Here is a 20,598-nt window from a genome sequence, read left to right as displayed (position 1 = left end):
AGGAGGAGGAGGAGGAGGAGGAGGAGAAGGAGAAGGAGGAGGAGGAGGAGAAGGAGAAGGAGGAGGAGGAGGAGAAGGAGAAGGAGGAGGAGGAGAAGAAGAAAGAGAAACTAGTCTAAAAATTCTCTCCATGTTTTTGGATGATTGGTTTCTTTCCAGGGTCTGCTGTATTGGAATCCACCAGATATGAGGACAGGTCAGTGAGTCACTACTAATCCTGTTTTGTTTCCACAATTACTTTTCTGTGTGTGAATACTGGATCCTGCCCTGCTTTTCATCCTGGGCATGGTTGGGCTGTATTCACTTCAGCTACTCCCAGGTTCCACATCCTTCTCTGCACCCCAAGTCATTGCTTTCTCCACTAGCTTTATGGCCTGTGAGGGGCCATCCTTCCTCCAGAGGCTCTTCGTGGCTTGATGGTTGTGCTGATAAATCTGCTGCAATTCTTATCAGCTTTCCTTTATAGGTGATCTGTTTCTTTTCTCTAACAGCTTTTAATATTCTGTTCTTTTTTCCTGAATTTCTGGAATCTTGATTATTATGTGTATGGATGCAGATTTATTTTTGTTATAGCTAATTGGAGTTTTTTATGCCTCATTTACCTGTATGTCAGATTTTTTTCCCATGCTGGGGAAATTTTCTGCTATTATTTCTGCAAATATTCTTTTTATGTCATTTGTGTTGACTCCTGCTGTTTCCTTGACACCTATGAATCTTATGTGGTTTTTCTTAGCATCATATTGCAGCTGTTGAATTGTTATTTCCTGATTCCTTGCTATTTTTATGAGATCTTTCCTATCATGATCACTAGCTGCAATGCTATCTTCAAGGTCTGAAAGTCTATCTTCAGTTTCATTCAAGTGGCTTTGCCAGCTTTCAGTGGAATTTCTGATATCTTGGATATCTCTTTGAATCTGTTTAATGCATTCTAATTCTTTCTTAAGAGGTTTCCATCATTTATCTATGCTCCTGTATTTTTTATCTATGTCTTATTAAATGTGTTGTGCAATTCTTTCATTATTGTTGTCATTTCTTTTTTTATTTTAAAAATAAAAGGAGGAAAACATTAACAGACAACCTTTTACAAAATAGCAAAAGAACAGTACAAACAATACAGAGTTACAAACAAAGTGGTAGGAAATTAACAATGCTTGTTGTATTACATATTGATATCTTCAAAGTGGTCTCTCATGAAAACAAATAGAGACATGCAATATTGATCAATCAAGGACTCATTAACTGTTTCTTTCAGCAAAGAAATAGAAGACAGTAGATCAACTATGTTAACTATCCTGTATATACATACATAAAAAATTACTCCTTCTTTCCCTTCTCTTTTCCCACATCCCAGTTACCCTTTACCCTTGAGCTTTTTCCTTTCATTTCACAATGACTATCATACCTCCAAGTTTTTATTAACTCTTTCAGGTTTTACACTAGTGAGGCAATGTGGTGCTTGCACATGCAGGTCTGATTTATTTCACTTATGAGTATGGTCTCTATTTGTGACCATTTGCCTATAAAAGTCTCGAGTTTGTCTTTCTTGATAGCTGAGTAACATTCCATTCTATAAAAGTACCACAATTTTCCTATCCAATTCTCGGTGGATGGACATTTGGGTTGCTTCCACATTTTAGCAATTACAAATTGTGCTGCTATGAACATAGCTGCACATATATCGCTGTGATATGATGTTTTTAGATCTGCTGGGAAAATACACAGCAGCAGGATAGCTGGTTGAATGGGACCTCTAGACCTAGTTTTGTGAGGAATCTCCAAACTGATTTCCACAGTGGTTTCACCAGTCTGCATTCCCACCAGCAGTGGAGAAGGGTTCCTATTTCTCGCCAGCATTTGTTATTGGTTGATTTCTTAATGCTAGCCATTCTTACTGGAGTAAGGTGGAATCTCAGTGTTGTTTTAATTTGCATTTCTCAAATGACTAATGATGTTGAACATTTTCTCATGTATTTATTTGCCATTTGTATCTCCTTATCTGAGAAGTGTGTATTCATCTCAGCTACCCATTTTTGGATTGGGTCTTTGAATTTGGGGGGGGCTGGTATTTTTTAATTCTTTATATGTTCTAGATAGAAGCCCTTTGTCTGAGGGGCAGTCAGCTAAAATTTTTTTCCAAGTTTGTGGGTTTTCTTTTTACTCTGCTGGTGATTTCTGTAGATGTGCAGAAACTTTTCAGTAGGATGAAATCCCAGTTATTGATTCTTTCAAGTGTTTCACATGCAATTTGGTTTTTGTTCCTGAACTCTCTGCCTACCCCTGTGTCTTCAAGGTTTTTACCTAGTTTCTCTTCCAATCAATTTAGTGTTTCTGGTTTAATATTGAGATCTGTGATCCATTTTGCCTTGAGTTTGGGGCATGGTGATACACTTGGGTCCATTTTCAGTCTTTGGCAAGTGGCAAAGCAATTTTTTCAGCACCATTTATTAAAGAGGCTATCATTCTTCCAGTGAGTTTGCTTGGCCCCTTTATCAAAGATGAGGTGGCTGAGCATGTTTTTGGTTGTGGCTGCTTCTTACAGTCTGTTCCATTGATCCTCAGGGCTGTTTTTTAGCCAGTACCAGGTTGATTTTATGACAGTAGCTTTGTAGTATAATTTCCAGTCAGGGATTGTGATTCCACCTGACTTATCCTTGTTGCCCAGGATTGCTTTTGCTATTCTGGGTCTATGCTATCGATTTTTGGGTGTTGACTTTGTATCCAGCTACACTGCCGAATTTGTTGATTAATTCAAGGAGTCTTCTTGTGGAGTTTTTCGGGTCTTCCATGCAAAGTATCATTTCATCTGCAAATAGTGATAGTTTTACTTCTTCCTTTCCTATCCTTATTCCTTTTCTTTCTCTCTCCTGTCTATTTGCTCTGGCTAATGGTTCCAGAACTATATTGAACAGGAGTGGTGACAGCGGACATCCTTGTCTTGTTCCTAACTTTAATGTAAAAACTTTCAGTTTTTGTCCAGTTAGAATGATGTTGGCTGTTGGACTGTCATAGATGGCTTTGATCAGGTTAAGGTAAAAGACCATCTATTCCTATTTTCTGTAGGGTTTTTATCATGAATGCATGTTGGACTTTGTCAAAAGCTTTTTCTGCATCTATTGAGATGATCATATGGTTTTTTTTTGGCTCCACTGATATGGCATATAACATTTATAGATTTGCGAATATTGAACCAACCCTGCATTCCTGGAATGACTCCAAATTGGGCGTGATGTATGATTCTCTTGATAATTTGCTGCATTCTATTTGCTAGTATTTTATTGAGTATCTTTGCATCTATATTCACTAGGGAGATTCATCTGTAGTTGTCTTTCTTGGTTGGGTCTTTCTCTGGTTTTGGTATCAGTATGATGCTTGCCTCCAGAAAAGTTATTTCATTGAAGAGTTTTAGGAGTGTTGGCATTAAATCTTCTCTGAATTTCTTGTAAAATTCTATTGTGAATCCCTCAGGGCCTGGGCTTTTCTTTGTTGGCATTTTTAAAATCATGTTTTCAGTGTCATGAATTGATATTGGGTTGTTCAGGAATTTTATATCTTCTTGACTCAACCTTGGTAATTTGTACATATCTAGGAATCCCACTGTTTCTTCTGATGTTGTCATGTCTTTTTTTACTTGAGAGATTATTTCTGATTTCCCTATAGCCTGATGGAGTTGTTTCTTTATGTCAGTTGCTATAATTTCAGAAATTTCAGGTATGTGACTCCCAAGTTCCTCCATGTCAATGTCTTCTGGACTTGTTCTGGATGGGTTGGAGGTCTGAGATTGCATTTTGTTTCTTTGTTTTGATATTTTCTATTTGAAAAGATTTTTTTTAAAAAATTTTGTTTTCTGCAGTGATCCTTGTCAGTTTTCATAGTAGGTAGCTATATCAGTAATATTAAGGCCTCTCCAAGAGTAGTCCATGCTTCAGGGATATCTTCTGTGTGTAGGAGAGTCTTGGTTTGTGTCTTTCCCAATATCCTATCTTCCCATTTAAGAATGGGATGTTGGTTTCTGTTTGGCTCAGTCCCTGCTCAGTTTCTGTTTAGCTCTGTAGGGCTGTGGTGAGGTTATTACCCAAGAGCTTCCCAACATGAAGCTCCTGAGGTTCACTGGAGCTCAGCATCACTTCTACAATGGTGAGGGGGTTGAGTGAAGTTTTTCTCCCCTCCTAAGTATCACACCAAAGTTTCTAAGGTTCACTGGGGCTCAGGATTGCTCCTGCAATGGTAATGATGTGGGGAACCAAATCTCCCCTCTTCTGAGCAGCTCACCAACGTCCCTCAAATTCACCAGGGCTCAGCACCACTCCCGTGATGGTAAGGGAGAAGGGTGAGGATAATTTCAGTCTTATTCAACTTGTTTGACTGAAACTTTGTTTGTTGATCAGTAACTATTCATTCTACTTCCATCAGTCTCTGCGAACCACCATTCCACTTTTATTTTTTATTTTTTGCTGGAGTAAGTAGTAATGGGGATTAAACCCAGGACTTGCACATGATAGGCAAGCAAGCACTCTACAATGGAGCTATACCTTCAACCCTTTCAACATGTTATTTTGACTCAGGGTCTCACTAAGTTGCCTAGGTTGTCCTTAAATTTGTGATCTTCTGTAAATCTCCCAAGTATCTGGGATTATGGGCATATATCATTGCATCTGGCCATGTTCCCACTGCATAGTGAATGCAAAAGTGATGATGTATCTTTGCAATTCTGACTTCTTTTTAATAAATATCCAGATAGGAGAATGTCTAATCATATACCCATATTACTATTTTAAGTATTCTGAGGAACTTCCATGATGGTTTCCATAGCAGTGGCAAATCTGGCATTTCAAGAACAGTTGGCAAAGTATCAAATTCTCTAAATCCTGAAAATACTTGGTGCTCTCTCTGTTTGTCTGTGTCTCTCTTTCTGCTAAGTCATCCTCCTGGGCACATGGACATATCTCATAGTTTTGACTTGAATTTTCCTGCAGGTAAATGAAATTTAGCATATTTTCATATGTTGGTTGGTCATTTATGTCTTCTTTGGCAAAATGTCCATTCAGTTTTTTTGTTAAGATGTTTTGACAGTCTTCTGAAACATACACAGGACAATATTTCACTAGGGAACATGTGGATACATTCATATATGTTTTATTCTTTGCTTTAAGTCCTCATCAATAGAAACTGGATGGTGTCTTAGTTACTTTTCTCTTGTTGCTGTGACAAAATACCTGACGCCCAAAATGAAGGAAGGAAAGGCTTAGTTAGCTCACAGTTTGTGGAGGTTTTAGTCCATGCTCAGCTGGCTCCAAGGCAGAGTGGCACATGGCCGAGGGCAACAGTTCATGGTGGTAGAAGATAGCAAAAGCAACAAGAGAAAAAAGGGAGGAGTGGCAGCAAGCAGCCTCTTTCCCTCCCTTACACTGGTATGCAAACTACCTGCCCCAGGGCGGTGTAGCACTCACACCCATAAATCAATCATAAACTCTAAAAGCCCATCCTATGGCTGCATGTGGCTTTGTGGGGACACCCAGACATAAACCATAATATTCCACCCCTGGCCTGCCAAAGACTCATGCCCATCCCTTTCTGCAAAAGGCATGTTAGTCCATCTCTAACCGTTGAAAGTCCTAACAATTTCAGCATTGCTGAAGAGTCCAAGTCCCAAGTCTCCTCCAAGATGTAAGGCAAACTCTTAGCTGTGAGCCCCTGAATAAATGAAAAGTTAAATGCTTCCAACATTCAATGGCACAAGAAAAATATTACCATTCCAAAAGGTAAGAACTGGGGGAAACAAAGCATTGGGACCAAAGCAAGTCCCAAATCCAGCAGGAAAAACGTTAAGTCCTGTAGTTCCACACCCAGCATCTGAAGCAACTTTTGGCACATTGTGAGCTCCAAAGGGCTTGTGTGGTGTTGGTCCACCCCTATGGCACTTCTGGTAGTTACAGCTCCCACGGCTTCTCTCTTGGGCCCACTTTGCTCCCTCCTTGCAGCTTTCCTCAGACAATCCACCTTCCTGGCTGTTCCAAACTTCTGAGGTCTCCACGGCACCTTTTGCTTCACACTCACAGCTTCACACACTGCCCTCTCAGGGGCACACTGCCTAGCCTCCCAGGCCTTGTGGAAGACAGCAAAAGCAACAAGCGCAAAAAGGGAGGAGTGGTGGTGAGCAGCCTCTTTCCCTCCCTTACACTGGTATGCAATCTACCTGCCCAAGGGCGGTGTAGCATTCACACCCATTAATCAATCATAAACTCTAAAAGCCCACCCCATGATTGCATGTGGTTCGGTGGGGACACCCAGACACAAACCAGAACAGATGGGTGTGAATTTGTGGTGAATAAGAATAAACCTCACTGAGCTCTTATTTTCTTTTGTTGCTTTGGACACTTATTTTCACAAAGTTCAGAATTAGAGGTGAGTAGGCACTGGCTGTTTTAAAATAGTGCTCTACACAGCCTTTGTTTAGAAATTGCAATAGGAGAACCAGAATGAAGGATTTAGATTTAAACAAACCACACTCTGAATCCAAGGAAAGCATGTGGACGGTAGCACTTATTCAATAATAATTAAAAATAAATTAACACTGCGCCTGCCTGGCAAGCGCAAGGTTGTGAGTTCAATTCCTGGTACTCACCAGAAAAAATAAAATAAAATAAATTAACAGAGACTTGAAGGCAAAGTTAAAAAGCTGACATTATACTCAGGACTACTAGAGGACAAAAGTAGGCAAGACTGGGTAGTATGAGACATTAGAGGTACACAAGACAGGTTAAGCATGAGACATTACAGGTAAGTATCTTTCCACCTTTAGAGCAGCTTTGAAAATTAGCAAAAGATGAGAAAATAAATGCAGAACGAGTCCATAAGAAGTCCTCAGGTTATTGCACAAACAAGTGATTTTCTTCTAATGAAGGGTATTGGAATTATTTATTCCTAATGAAGCCTACCAAGTGACTTTTACAATGCATTTTTAAGATAATTTATACAAATAGTTTACTGGCAGATGTAGGTTTATGAAGCTCTTAAAATAAGCATTTTCTAAGTGGTACAGAAAGAAAACAAACTCTCAAGACATGTTATCACTTACCAGTAGTAAGCAGCAGGAAATGAAGAAAATGATGAAATCATACAGTAGAGCAGAAAGCCAGTACACAAGGGTAGAGACCCCACACAAATACTGGATGTGCTTTGACTTAGTGATCCTCTCAGTCACTGTCAGGAAGCAAAAGCCACTGATTAAAAGAGCTATGCCTAACTGTAATTTTATGGCTACCTCCTGTCCATTCATAGTCCTGCAGAAAAACAACAGACATATTAATTAACAAAGTGGAAAATACTTCTATCAATAGCTACTTTTATCATAGAAATATAATCAGATGTGTTGGGAAGAGTGTATTTAAAGGGTAAAAGTCAATTCTAAAGAAAGGAAAAACATACCTTTCAACCTGTTTAATTTTTGTTTTCTTAGGGGGTGGCTGAGGTTTGTTGTAGACTGTTATAGAAGCATCAGCACCAGAAAGTGACATGAAAATGATGTTGTCTAACACAGATAGGGACAGAGATGGTGAATGGTATGCTTGATTGTTGAACAGAGCAGTGAAGATTGTTTCATTTGTCCGCACCTCAATGGAAAGTGCAACAATACACATAGTAATACACTCTTTATTTTCCCTCAAGTAATTCACTACGTCACCTAGGATAAAGAAACAGTACTGTTCAATGTGCCATAACACAGGTCCCCTAAAATATGTGTTAGGGAAAAAGAAAAAGTAATTTAATTTTTCATCCCTTTAAATTTTCTCACGATGATTGTTTAAAGTATTTGGGGTTCTCCTCAAGCACTTTGTTCCATTATTAAATTCTAAGCTCTCTTACATCATAGCCTATAATTTAAACCACTATTTTTCTAGGAAAATACATGCAACACCATGTAGACTGTCTCAGCTTGTAGGTCTTAAACCAGTTTGTAAGTACTTCTACTTTTAGCTTTGATTATTTTACATCTAACAAAACTTTCCTGTCAACCACCAGGAAAACTGGATAAAAAGATTTTCAAAGTCTCTTGGAACTACCATTCTGCTTTTTTTTTGGTAGGGGCATACAGTAATGGGTATTAAACCCAGCACCTTAAAACCCACCCTTTGAGGGTTTTAGAGACCTAGAAAATCATCAAACATTTGAGGATCAAGACCTGGGAAGAATGAAAAAAATGTATTGAGGTGATTCCAACATTCTATAACATTTTTTTCTCTTGAGATCTTTGTATTTGTGAATTGTGGGAATGCCTTGATAAATCTTCAAGTTTTCAGTGGGGCTCAAACAGGGTTATAGCCTACTGAGAAAGACATAGATTAATTCTTTTTTTCCTTTGAGACAGGGCTTTTTGCTATGCAGTGCATGCTGGCCTTGAACTCATTTTGTAGCCCAGGCTGGCCCCAAACTTGCAGTGATTCTCCTGCCTCAGCCTCCTGAGTAAGGGGCTTTCAGGTGTGCAACACCACACCTGGCAAATTAATTCTTATTAAAAAAAAAACAAACCTCAACCCAGACTCATATGATTTCAATCCCTGATTGAATTTAGATCTTTAACTAATCTTACTGCTTGCCAGAATGAAATTAAACCTCCTCTGGAGAACATGAATTCATCTAGAATCTTTGTGATTTTCATTTGTTACCCATGGCATTGAATTAAAGTATTATCAAGTATGGCAAAAAACAGAATTAACAGAAAGCACAGACAATCAAAACAAATCCATAGCAGAACTAGGTACTGAGAGAGAGAATTAACCAGAAAACTGAAGTACTGGGAAATAATCAAGAGTTGATGCTACAGTTGAAAAACTACATTATTTACAACTAAAATTAAATATATAATTCATAGTAGGTTAAACACAAACAGTAAGTAGATCAAAGAACTGGAAGGACACATGATTAAAAATAATAAGGTTAATAAAGGAGTCCTATGCATGACCCTACACATATGTGATGGTAAATTTTGAGTGTCAGCTTGACTAGATTAAGGATCGCCCTGAACTGATAAAATGTAATCTGACTGTACTTGTGAGGGCGCTTCCAGAATAGACCAGCATTCGACTCTGTAAGATTGAGTGAAAGTTTATCCTCCCCAGTATGGATAGGTATGATCCAATCCACTTACAGCCCCAACAGAACAAAAGTGTGGAGAAAGGGTGAATTTTCTCTCTCTCTCTCTTGAGTTAGTTCATCTACTTTCTCCTGTCTCTGGTCATGAACACTCCAGGATCTCAGACTTTTGTCTGTAGAACCTATACCAGTGGCTCTCCTGATTCTCAGGCCTTTAGACTCATACTGAATTATTTGTTTTCCTTCGTTTCCAGCTTTCAGGTAGCACACTGTGCGACTTCTCGGTCTACATGATTGTGTGATTCACTTCCCCTAAATAAACTGTTAATATTCTCTAGTTCTACCTCTATTTCTCAAACATTTGACTAGAGAAATATAATTTTAAAAAATTTCCAAAAAAGAAACTTCTAGACTCAGATACTTTTACTACAGAATTCTATCAAATGTCTAAACAATAATAAACACTAATTATGCACAATTATTATTCCAGGAAGTATTATTATGCACTAATTATTCCAGGAAATAGAAGAGGGAACATTTCACAATTCATTTTTCAAAGCTAGTGTTACCGTTATAACAAGACCACACAAATAAAGTATAAACAGAAGAAATCTACAGACCAATATCTTTTATAAATATAGATGTGAAACTCCTTAACATAATGTTGGCAAGTAAAATTCAGCAACGTGTAAAAATTTATGCACCATGACAAGTGGTATCTACTCCAGGAATACAAAGCTGACTGATTCATTGTTTGAAATAAATGTCATTCACCATACTGATAAACTAACAAAGAAAAATCAGTTATATAAATCTGTGTAGAAAAACTTGAGAAAACAAAACATCTATCCATGATTAAAATAAAAAGCTCTAAGAAAAATAGGAATAAAGCGGAACCTTTTTTTATTTTTAAGAGAATAATAAAAAAAGAACAATAGCAAAATACCAACAACATAGACAAAAACAAAACAAAGCAAAAACCAGCAGTGGAGAAGGGTTCCTTTCTCCCCATAGCCTCTCCAGCATTTGTTATTGGTTATTTCTTAATGATAGCCATTCTTTCTGGGGTGAGATGGAATCTCAAGTGTTGTTTTAATTTGCATTTCTCAAATGAGCAATGATATTGAACATTTTCTCATATATTTATTTGCTGTATTGCTTCATCTGAGAAGTGTGTATTCATCTCAGATGCCCATTTTTGGATTGGGTCTTTAAATTTTGAGGGTCTGATTTTTAAAATTCTTTATATGTTCTAGGTAGAAGTCCTTTGTCTGAGGGGCAGTTGGCTAAAATTTTTTTCCCAATGCATGGGTTTTCTTTTTCTCTGTTGGTGATTTCTTTTGATATGCAGAAACTTTTCAATAAGATGAGATCCCAGTTGTTGAATCGTTGATGAATTTCCCATGCAGTCTGATTTCTGTTCATGAACTCTCTACCCCTATATCTTCAAGATATTTACCTACTTTATCTTCTTGTAGATTTAGTGTTTCTGTTTTAATATTTAGATTAAAGCAGAACTTTTCTAACTTTTAAATATGTAATAAAACCTTAATTATTTTCTCCTTAAGATTAGGAACAAGGAAAATGTCCTCTCTCACCACTGATTAAACATGATGGAAATTCTATCTAGTGAGATAAAGCATAAATAGAAAAAAGGTATAGTTTATAAATAAAAAACTGAACTACTCTTATTAGCAAATGACATGATTCTGTAATGTAGAAAAGTCCAGGAAGCAAAATAAAAGCTTCTACAATAAATGAGTTCATCAGGTTTGTAGGATACAAGAGAAACACAAAGGTAAAACGATTTTATTATAATATTATAATGAATCCTAGTACCTTATACCATTAGCATGTGTTATAATAAAATGTATTGTAATATACTAAAACAAATGGACCCAATTGCCTTGCAATGTAGCTCAGGTTTATTGCAAAATCTCTGTATGTGCCAGATTGGCCTCAAATATACAATCCTCCTGCTTCTGCCTCCTCAGTGCTGAGACCACAGGTATGTAACACTATGCCTAGCTGGGACATTAAGTTTAAAAATATGGTAACATTTATATTCATTCAAAAAATATTTAGGTTTAAAAAATTTAAATTTTAATTCAATTTTTGTGTGTTTGATACTGCCACTCAAACCCAGGGTATGCATGCTAGGCAAGTGCTCTACCACTGAGCCCCACCCCCTCGGACTTTAGCTGTTAATTTAACAAAATATATATGGAATTTCTCTGCTGAAAATTACACAACACTGATAAAAGAAATCAAAGAAGTTTTAATTAAGTGGAGAGATTAATTTCATAGTAATGTGTGCTTTGGCATATTTTGACTTGTTACTAAAAGGCAGTGACAAAGGACTTATGGACAGCCCATGGCCACTGAGCAACCACTAACAGCTCGTCGATACCAGTAGCTGTAAAAAAGGACATTTCTTAAGTTTTCCTCCATGATATTAATGACTAGCAGGAATAAAATGGGGCAGTAATTAATATTGTAGTTAAGATATTTCCTTGGAAGTGACATAGTCATGAATCTAAGAGCAGTCATCTTTTTCCCCTTACCTTGCACTTCCCTAAGTATGTGGTTTTTAGGTGCTAGCATACTCTCAAGGTGTTTTAAGAGACTTATAGTTAAAGTAGAATTCCCAGAAATAGAATAGGGCACAATAGTTTGGCCATATTCATCCAGATTCATTTGCCTGGATGTCTCTTCATCAGCTATTTTAAAGTCACTATCTTGGAAGAGAAGGATAGTGGGAATTAAAAGTCCGAAGATCTGTAAGAAAATCAGCTTCCAGTTGCGCCAGCTGAACAATAGCTTCTTTAGGAGCATTGCGTGGAACTGTTGGCAGTAGCGGGAACTCTAAAGAAAGAAGAGGGAAGTATTACACTAGGCATAGATTTAGAATCATGTTGAAATTCACTAAGATAAATGCTTTGAAATTTTATGGTAGAAATACTCAAAAGTTGTATGGCATTGTCCCAGAACAGCGTGGCTCGAGAAAGTGAGTGCAAGCTGCTCCGTTCCTCTATTGCCCCAGGGAGGCTCCGCCAGAAGAGGGGTGTGAGTTTGGCTCCTCCTTTCCTTGCCCCAGGACTGCTAGGCTGGTGAGAGAAGTCTGAAGCCGACTCTTCCCTCCCTCCACTGGCAAGGCTCAGGACCCAGAGACCTGTGGGAACACCAGGGACACAGTAGGACCCTGGCTAAGGCACACATGATGGACAGGCGGAACTAAAAGTGTGGATATGCCATGCAACTTAGCAGTGTGAGCCAGCAGGTGATCCCTAACCTTTCTTTTTGTTTTATTCTACTCATCCTCTTCCTCTTTCCTCAACTATCTCGCTTGATTTTATGATACTTTCAGGAGAGAAAACATTGTCTCTTCTCTTTCTGGTTCACTTCAGAACTCCTAGGCCTTCTTTTCCAATCCTTCCCTCCTGTGTCCTACAATTACCCCAGTCTGGATGATCATCATGTGCCCTCCAACCTTGCTCCTACTATATTGGATCTCATTCATCTCTCCATCCTACCCGCTATCCTCCCGAACCCCACCACAACAGGGTAAATTCACTCCACTAAATGGCAAATCTTTGCATAAAAGTTCCTGGTATCAGTTGGATTGTATTATATTTCTGTATACCTTCTTCCTACAGTTATAGATACCAGGCTAATAGTTACACGGTTAGTAGCCAGGCTGTACTTGAGTCTGTTGTCACTGCCAACTAAATTACTTTAACCAGGAAGTCATACATGCTGTAAAAAGCTTTTCCCCCCTGTATGACAACACTGCAATTGTCAGGGGTCATAACTATCACTATAGTCCAGTACCGAAGGAATGGGCCCTAAATCAAATTGATAGCAACTCCTCAGACTTAATATATTGAGAAGGTAGGTTCTTGGGATAGACATAAAGACTAAGAACTACCTATATCTAGAAGACATCTGGAGGAACAGACACCTCATAAGAAAGCCTTGATACCAGTGGTAAGGCTGTCTAACATAAGAAATCTACAAGCATCAACACAGAAAACAAAATAAAATAGAAAATAGAAAACAACAAAATGAAAAAGCAAAATGCAATCCCAAATGCCCAGCCCACCCAGGACAAGTCCAGAGCACAAAGAGATACAGGAAATTGGAAGCCAACAAATGGAACTCTCTGAAATGATAGCAGCAGAATTGAAAAAATAAATGGAAGAGGCTATAGAAAAAATAATCTCTAACGTGCAAAAAGAGACTATCAAAATAAAAGACATTAAAGCAGACATAGATAAACAAATAGAGGTACTCAAAAAAATCATGGAAACCATGAATGCCAAACATGAACAAGAACTGGAATCAATGAAACAGATCTAAACAGAAATGCAGAGGTTTAAAAGCTCCACTGAAAGTATATGCAGCAGATTGAATGAAGGTGAAGGTAGAATATCAGATCTAGAAGACAGAACACAACTAGTAACCAGGAAAAGAAAAATGTCTTAAAAATTGCAAGAGCCCATGAAAAACCAATCCAACAGCTACAGGATGAAGGAAAAAAGAACAAGATAAGATTGACCCGAATCAGTGAAAAAACTGGAGACAGTGAAAAAGTCATTAAAAATATCTTCACAGAAATTATGGCAGTAGGGCTGGGGATCTAGCTCAGCAGCACAAGCACCTGCCTGGCAAGTGCAAGGTCCTGAGTTCAATTTCCAGTACCAAAAAAAAGAAAAAAATAATAATGGCAGAAAACTTTTCAAACATGGAAAAGAATTTGAGATACAAATAAATGAAGCATATACAACTCCAAATAACCATGACCAAAATAAATCTACACCAAGGCATGTAATATAATCAAAATTCCAGAAATTCAACAGAAGAGTAAAATATTAAAAGCAGCTAGACAAAAGAAACAAATCACCTATAAAGGAAAACCCATCAGAATTACAGCAGACCTCTAAATACAAACCCTCAAATAAGGAGAACTTGGAGTGAGGTATTTCAAGCCCTAAAGGAAAACAGTCTTCAACCCAGATTGACGTAACCTACAAAACTATCTTTCAAAATCAAAGGAGAAATATGATACTTCCATGATAAATAACAACTGAGGAAATTTATGACCACCAAACCAGCTCTACAGAATGCTGTGAAGAATGTATTAGAAAGAAATAATGAAGACCACAAATACAAGAACACCAACAGAAACAAGCCACCAGGTGGGTGTTTAAGCAATTAAACAGAGGTGAAAGACAGGGAACAAACAACAGGAAAACAAGATGAAAAAGAAAAGACAATATATATCAGTTATAACTGTCAATGTAAACAGTCTCAACTCACCAGTCAAGACTGGCAGAATGGATCAAGAAACAAGATCCAACAATATGCTGCATTTAAGAAACACATTTAGCCCAAAAAGAAATTCATAGACTGAAAATCAAAGGATGGAAGAGAATTCTCCATGACACAGAAACCCAGAAAAATGCAGGGGTAGGTAGTCTATTTGCAGATAATGCAAACTTTAAGACAAAAGAGATAAAGAAGGTCACTACATACTTGTTAAGGAAAGACTCCAAGAGATAATAATCATAGATATTTATGCACCAAACAAGAGTGCACCCAACTACATAAAACAAATATTAATAGACATGAAAAACCAAATAAGGGGGGCTGGGGATTTAGCTCAGCGGCAAAGCGCCTGCCTGGCAAGCACAAGGTCGTGAGTTCGGTTCCCGGTACCGGAGAAAAACCAAAAAAAAAAAAAAAAAAAAAAAAAAAAAGAAAAACCAAATAAGCCCCAACACAGTTTTAGTGAGGGATCTTAATACCCCACTCTCAAAAATAGAGAGATCATCTAGACAAGAAAAAACACAAAGAAATATTAGAATTAAACCAACCTTGTGAAAAAACTTTTTAATAAGATGAGATCCCAGTTGTTGATTCTTTGAAGCATTTCCCATGCAGTGTGACTTTTGTTCACGAGCTCTCTGCCTACCCCTATGTCTTCAAGATGTCTACCTACTTTCTCTTGCAGTAGATTTAGTGTTTCTGTTTTAATACTTAGATCTTTAATCCATTTTGACTTTAGTTCAGTGCACAGTGACAGACATGGGTCTAATTTTAGTCTTCAGTATGCGGAAAGCCAGGTTTTCCACCACCATTTATTAAAGAGGCTATCTTTCTTCCAGTGAACATTTTAGGCCTCTTTGTCAAAGATAAGGTTGTTGAGTGTGTTTGTAGTTGTGTCTGTATCTTCTAATCAGTTCCATTGAGCCTCAGGTTTTTTTTAAACCAGTACCATGCTAATTTTATCACAGTAGCTTTATAGTATAATTTCAAGTCAGGGATTGTGTACAGAGCTGGTGTACAGTGTATTACACGCATACAAAGATTACCGCTAATCCTAGTTTTTAGGAAATCTCCACACTGATTTCCACAGTGGTTGTACCAGTCTACACTACCAACAGTGCAGAAGGGTTTTTTTTTTCCCACAGCTCCTTCAACATTTGTTATTGGTTGATTTTTTTATAATGACCATCCTTTTTGGGGTGAGATGGAATCTCAAGTGTTGTTTTAATTTGCATCTCTTGAATGATCAATGATGTTGAACCTTTTTTCATATATTTATTTGCTATTTGTACTTCTTCATCTGAGAAGTGTGTATTCATCTCAGCTGCCCATTTTTTGATCGGGTCTTTGAATTTTGGAGGCCTGATTTTTAAAAAAATTCTTTATATGTTCTAAATAGAACAGTCCCAATGTTTCCTGTAGGTGGTATAGGTTTCCTACAGTGAGTGCTTCCTGGGAATAGTAATCTTAGTATGCATGTAATACACTGTACACCTTCTGGGTATTTTTCCAGAAGAATTGAAAACATCATTCCACAGTGATATGTGTGCACACGTTTAGAGCAGCACAATTTGTAACAGCTAAATCTTGGAAACAACTTAAATGCCCATCAACTGAGGAATGGATAAAAAAAGATGTGGTATTTTATACAATGGGGTACTACTCAGCAATAAAGAAAGATAAACCTGAGGCTTTTATAGGTAAATGGATGCAACGAAAGACCTCACTCATAAGGGAAATAAACCAAACTCACATGTGTAAACATCATACTGTCTCCCTAATGTGAGAACCTGAAAGAGTAAATAAGATCCAAAAGGTACAATAGATATTGTGAAAGGGAAACAAACTGCTCAAAAGGAAAGAACAACTGGGATGGGGGAAAGGAGAAATGAAGGAAAGGAAAAAATGTACAAAAGATAGCTAAGATAATTATACTACAAATTTCTATTAGCTCATTGAAAGTAACAATTAGTGCTTACATTGTTTGATCGATTTTGCACACCTATATCTATATCTTGTAATCTGAGCAAGTACTTTGCAGATAACAATACGCAATATAATAACCATTGTTAATTTCCTAACATCTTGTTTTGAAATTCTGTATTATTTTTATTTTTTCCTCTCTCTTAAAAAAAAAAACACAAGCCTGTGAACAAATGGACTTTGTAGAGTCTGCAGAGTGTTCCACCCCAAAACATTAGAATACACATTCTCTTCAGCTGCACATGGGGCATTTTCCAAAATAGATCATATATTAGCTGACAAAACATGTTTAAGTAAACGTAGAGGAATTGAAATCATCCCATGCATACTATCTGATCATAGTGCAATGAAACTGACAAAGGAAATCACCAAAACTACATAAACACATGGAAATTAAACAATACCATTCTGAACAACCAATGGGTCACAGAGGAAATTAAAGACAAGATGAAATACTATATACAATTAAATGATAATGCTGATACAACATACCAAAACTTATGGAATGCAACGAAAGCAGTCCTACAAGGGAAATTTATAGTGATGAACTGACACATCAGGAAAACAGGATGAGCTTAAATAAACAACCTAATATTGAACCTCAAAATTCTATAAAAGAACAAATCAAACCCAGAGCTCGTACAAGAGCAAACTGTAAAGAGCAGAAATTAATGCAATTGATTTTTAATTTTTTTTAAATCTTTTTGAGACAGGGTCTTGCTATACAGTTCAGGCTGACTTTGAGCTCACTTTGTGGCCCAGGCTGGCCTCAAACTCACAACGATCCTCCTGTCTCAGCCTCCCGAGTGCTGGGATTACAGGCGTGTGCCACCACACCCAGCTAGAAATTAATGCAATTGAGACTAACAAAATAATACAAAGAATTAATGAATTGAAAAGTTGATTCTTTGAAAGAATAAATAAAATTTATTTATTTTTAATAAATAGAGGTTGGCTTAAGAATGAGGAAAAAAGAATGAGGAAAATAGAGGTTGGCTAATGGTTCATTAGCCAACTTCATCAAAAAGAGGAAAGAAACACAAATTCAAGTAATTAGGAACGAAAAGGGGGAAATCACAACAGATCCCACAGAAATCCGGGAGATTATCAATACCTACTATGAGAAGATATCTTCTACTAAGCTGAAAAACACAGAAGAAATGGATTCCTAGACACAATCAAATTGCCAAAACTAAATCAAGAAGATATAAAGATTTAAATAACCCAGTATCAGCCAATGAAATTGAAAGTATAATTAAAAATTTACCACAAAGGAAAGCCCAGGCCCTGACAGATTCACTGTTGTATTCTACAAGAAATTTAGAAAGGAGCTAATGCCACTAATGTTTAAACTCTTTAAAGAAATTGAAAGCAAAACAGTATTTCCAAAATTATTCCTGGAAGCAAGTCTTACCTCATTTCTTTCTCTTTCTTTTTTCTTTCTTTCTTTGTCTTTTTTTGAGACAGGATCTCACTATACAGTTCAGGTTGGTCTTAAGCTCACTTTGTAGTCCAGGCTGGTCTCAAACTCACAACAATCCTCCTGCCTCAGCTTCCTGAATGCTGGGATTACAGGTATGTACCATTACCCTGATTTAAAAACCAGAGAATGCAACCAAAAAATAAAACTGCAAGACTATCTCCCTAATTAACTAAATGCAAAAATCCTTAATAAGATAGTGGCAAACGGAAAGCAGCAAATCATCAAGATTATACACCATGACCAAGTGGGATTTATCCCAGGGATGCAAGGATGGTTCAACATATGCAAATCAGTAAATGTAATACAGCATATTAACAGAGCCAAGGACAAAAATCACATGATCATCTCAACAGACACAGAAAGAGCATCTGACAAAGTCTAAGACCCATTCATGATTTAAAAAAAAAAACCCTACAGAAAATTGGAACAGATGATCTCCATCTCAATCTGATAAAAGCCATCTATGACAAACCAACAGCCAACATCATATTAAATGGTCAAAAACTGAAAGTTTTCACTCTAAAATCAAGAACAAGACAAGGATGTCCTTTATCACCACTCCTACTCAATATAGTTCTGGATTCTTTAGCCACAGCAATTAGACAAGAAAAAAAATAAAAGGAATAAAGATAGGAAAGGAAGAAGTTAAATTATCATTATTGCCTGATGACATGATACTGTACATAGAAGACCCCAAAAACTCCACCAAAATCTTGTAGATTTAATAACCAAATTCAGTAGTGTAGCAGGATGCAAAGTCAACACTCAAAAATCAATAGCATTCCTGTACACAGGAAATAAAGTCACAGAGAGAGAAATTATAGAAAGCACACCCTTCACAATAGTATCTAAAAATGAAATACAAAAAAAAAAAAAAAAAAACAACAAACCATTTAGGGCTGGAGATTTAGCTCAGCAGCAAAGCAACTGCCTGGCAAGTGCAAGGTCATGAGTTCAATTCCTGGTACTGGAAGAAAAACAAAAAAACAAACAAACAAAAAAAATGAAATACTTAGGAACCAATCTAACAAAGGATATAAAAGATCTGTACAGTGAAAATTACAGTATCCTAAAAAGAGATCAAAGCGGATATCAAGAAATGGAAAGATGTCCCTTGCTCTCTGATAGGAAAAACCAACATAGGGAAAATGGACATACTCCACAAATTACTATACAGATTTAATGCAATCCCAACTAAAATACCATTAGCATACCTCACAGATCTAGAAAATTATCTCTAATATGCATTTGGAACCAGAATAAACCTAAATTAGCAAAAGCAATTCTTGGCAACAATGACAAATCAGGGGGAATCACAATCCAAGACCTGAAATTATACTTCAATGGTACTGTAATAAAATCAGCATAGTACTGGCAAAAAAATAGGCCTGCAGGTCAGTGGAACAGAACAGAAGATTCAGATGCAACCCCAGACATACTTAGCCTCCTTATATTTGACAAAGGAACCAAACACGTTTACTGGAAGAAAGATAGCCTCTTTAATAAATAGGGCTGGAAAAACTGGCTTTCCACATGCTGATGACTAAAACTAGACCCATGTCTATCACCATGCACTAAATTAAAGTCAAAATGGATCAAAAATCTAAATATTAAAATAGAAACACTAAATTTACTGGAAGCAAAAATAGGTAGAAATCTCAAAGATACAGGTGTAGGCAGAGACTTCATGAACAAAACCCAGATTGCAAGGGAAATACTACAAAGAATCAACAAATGGGAGCTCACCCTATTAAAAAGCTTTTGCACAACAAATCACCAATAGCGTGAAAAGACAACCCACAGAGTGAGAAAAAATTATAGCCAGTAGTTCCTCAGGCAAAGGACTTATATCTAAAATATATAAAGAATTGAAAAAAATCAGAACTCCCCAATTCAAAGAACCAATCCAAAAATAGCCATCTGGATGAATACACATTTCTCAGATGAAGCAATACAAATGGCAAACAACCTCATGAAAAAAATGTTCAACATTATTGGTCATTCAAGAGATGCAAATTAAAACAACACAGATTCCATCTCACTCCAGAAAGAATGGCTATCCTTAAGAAATCAACCAATAACAAATTCTGGTGGGCTTGTGGGGAAAAAGGAACCCTTCTCCACTGTTGGTGGAAATGTAGACTGGTACAACCACTGTGGAAATCAGTGGGGAGGTTCCTTAAAAAACTAGGATTAGAGGTCCCATTAGACTCAACTATTCCTCTTCTGGGTATCTTCCTGGAAGAATTAAAAACATCATACCACAGAGATACATGTGCACCCATGTTCACAGCAGCACAATTTGTAATAGCTAAACCCTGGAAACAATCCAAGTGCCCATCAACTAAAGAATGGATAAAAAAGATGTGTGGGTTTTTAAAAAAATATAATGGAGTACAACTCAACGACAAAGAATGATAAATGGGAGACTCTTATAGGTAAATGGATGCAACTAGAGACCATACTCACAAGTGAAATAAATCAGATCCATATGTGAAAACATCGTATTGTCTCACTAGTGTAAGAAACTGAATGAGTAAATAAGATCCAACTTTGTAATAGATATTGTGAATTGAGTAGAAACTGTTAAAAAGAAAAGAGAAAATGTGATGGGGGAATGGGTAAGGAAGAAAGGGAAAAAGAAAAAATAATACTTATGCACAAGATAGTTAAGATAGTTATACAGCTAGTTTCCCTTAGTTCATTGAAAAGAA

General features: G+C 37.0%; 1 protein-coding gene across 7 annotated transcripts in view; it reads right to left on the bottom strand.

Moving 5' to 3' along the window:
• The window catches only part of LOC102006674 (ATP-binding cassette sub-family A member 3-like), a 149,983-nt gene that overhangs the window by 38,779 nt on the left and 90,606 nt on the right, over positions 1-20,598 (bottom strand). For all 7 annotated transcript variants that reach the window (XM_013504905.1, XM_013504904.1, XM_013504906.1 and 4 more), the window contains 3 exons: positions 11,655-11,955; positions 7,426-7,681; positions 7,076-7,280 (listed from right to left, as the gene is read on the bottom strand). In XM_013504905.1, coding sequence (XP_013360359.1) covers positions 7,076-7,280; positions 7,426-7,681; positions 11,655-11,955 — 762 coding nt within the window. The remainder of the gene's footprint in view (positions 1-7,075; positions 7,281-7,425; positions 7,682-11,654; positions 11,956-20,598) is intronic.

Source organism: Chinchilla lanigera, unplaced genomic scaffold, assembly GCF_000276665.1.
Source record: "Chinchilla lanigera isolate Chin_1 unplaced genomic scaffold, ChiLan1.0 scaffold00092, whole genome shotgun sequence".
NCBI lineage: Eukaryota > Metazoa > Chordata > Mammalia > Rodentia > Chinchillidae > Chinchilla > Chinchilla lanigera.
This window is presented reverse-complemented; position numbering and strand designations above follow the sequence as displayed.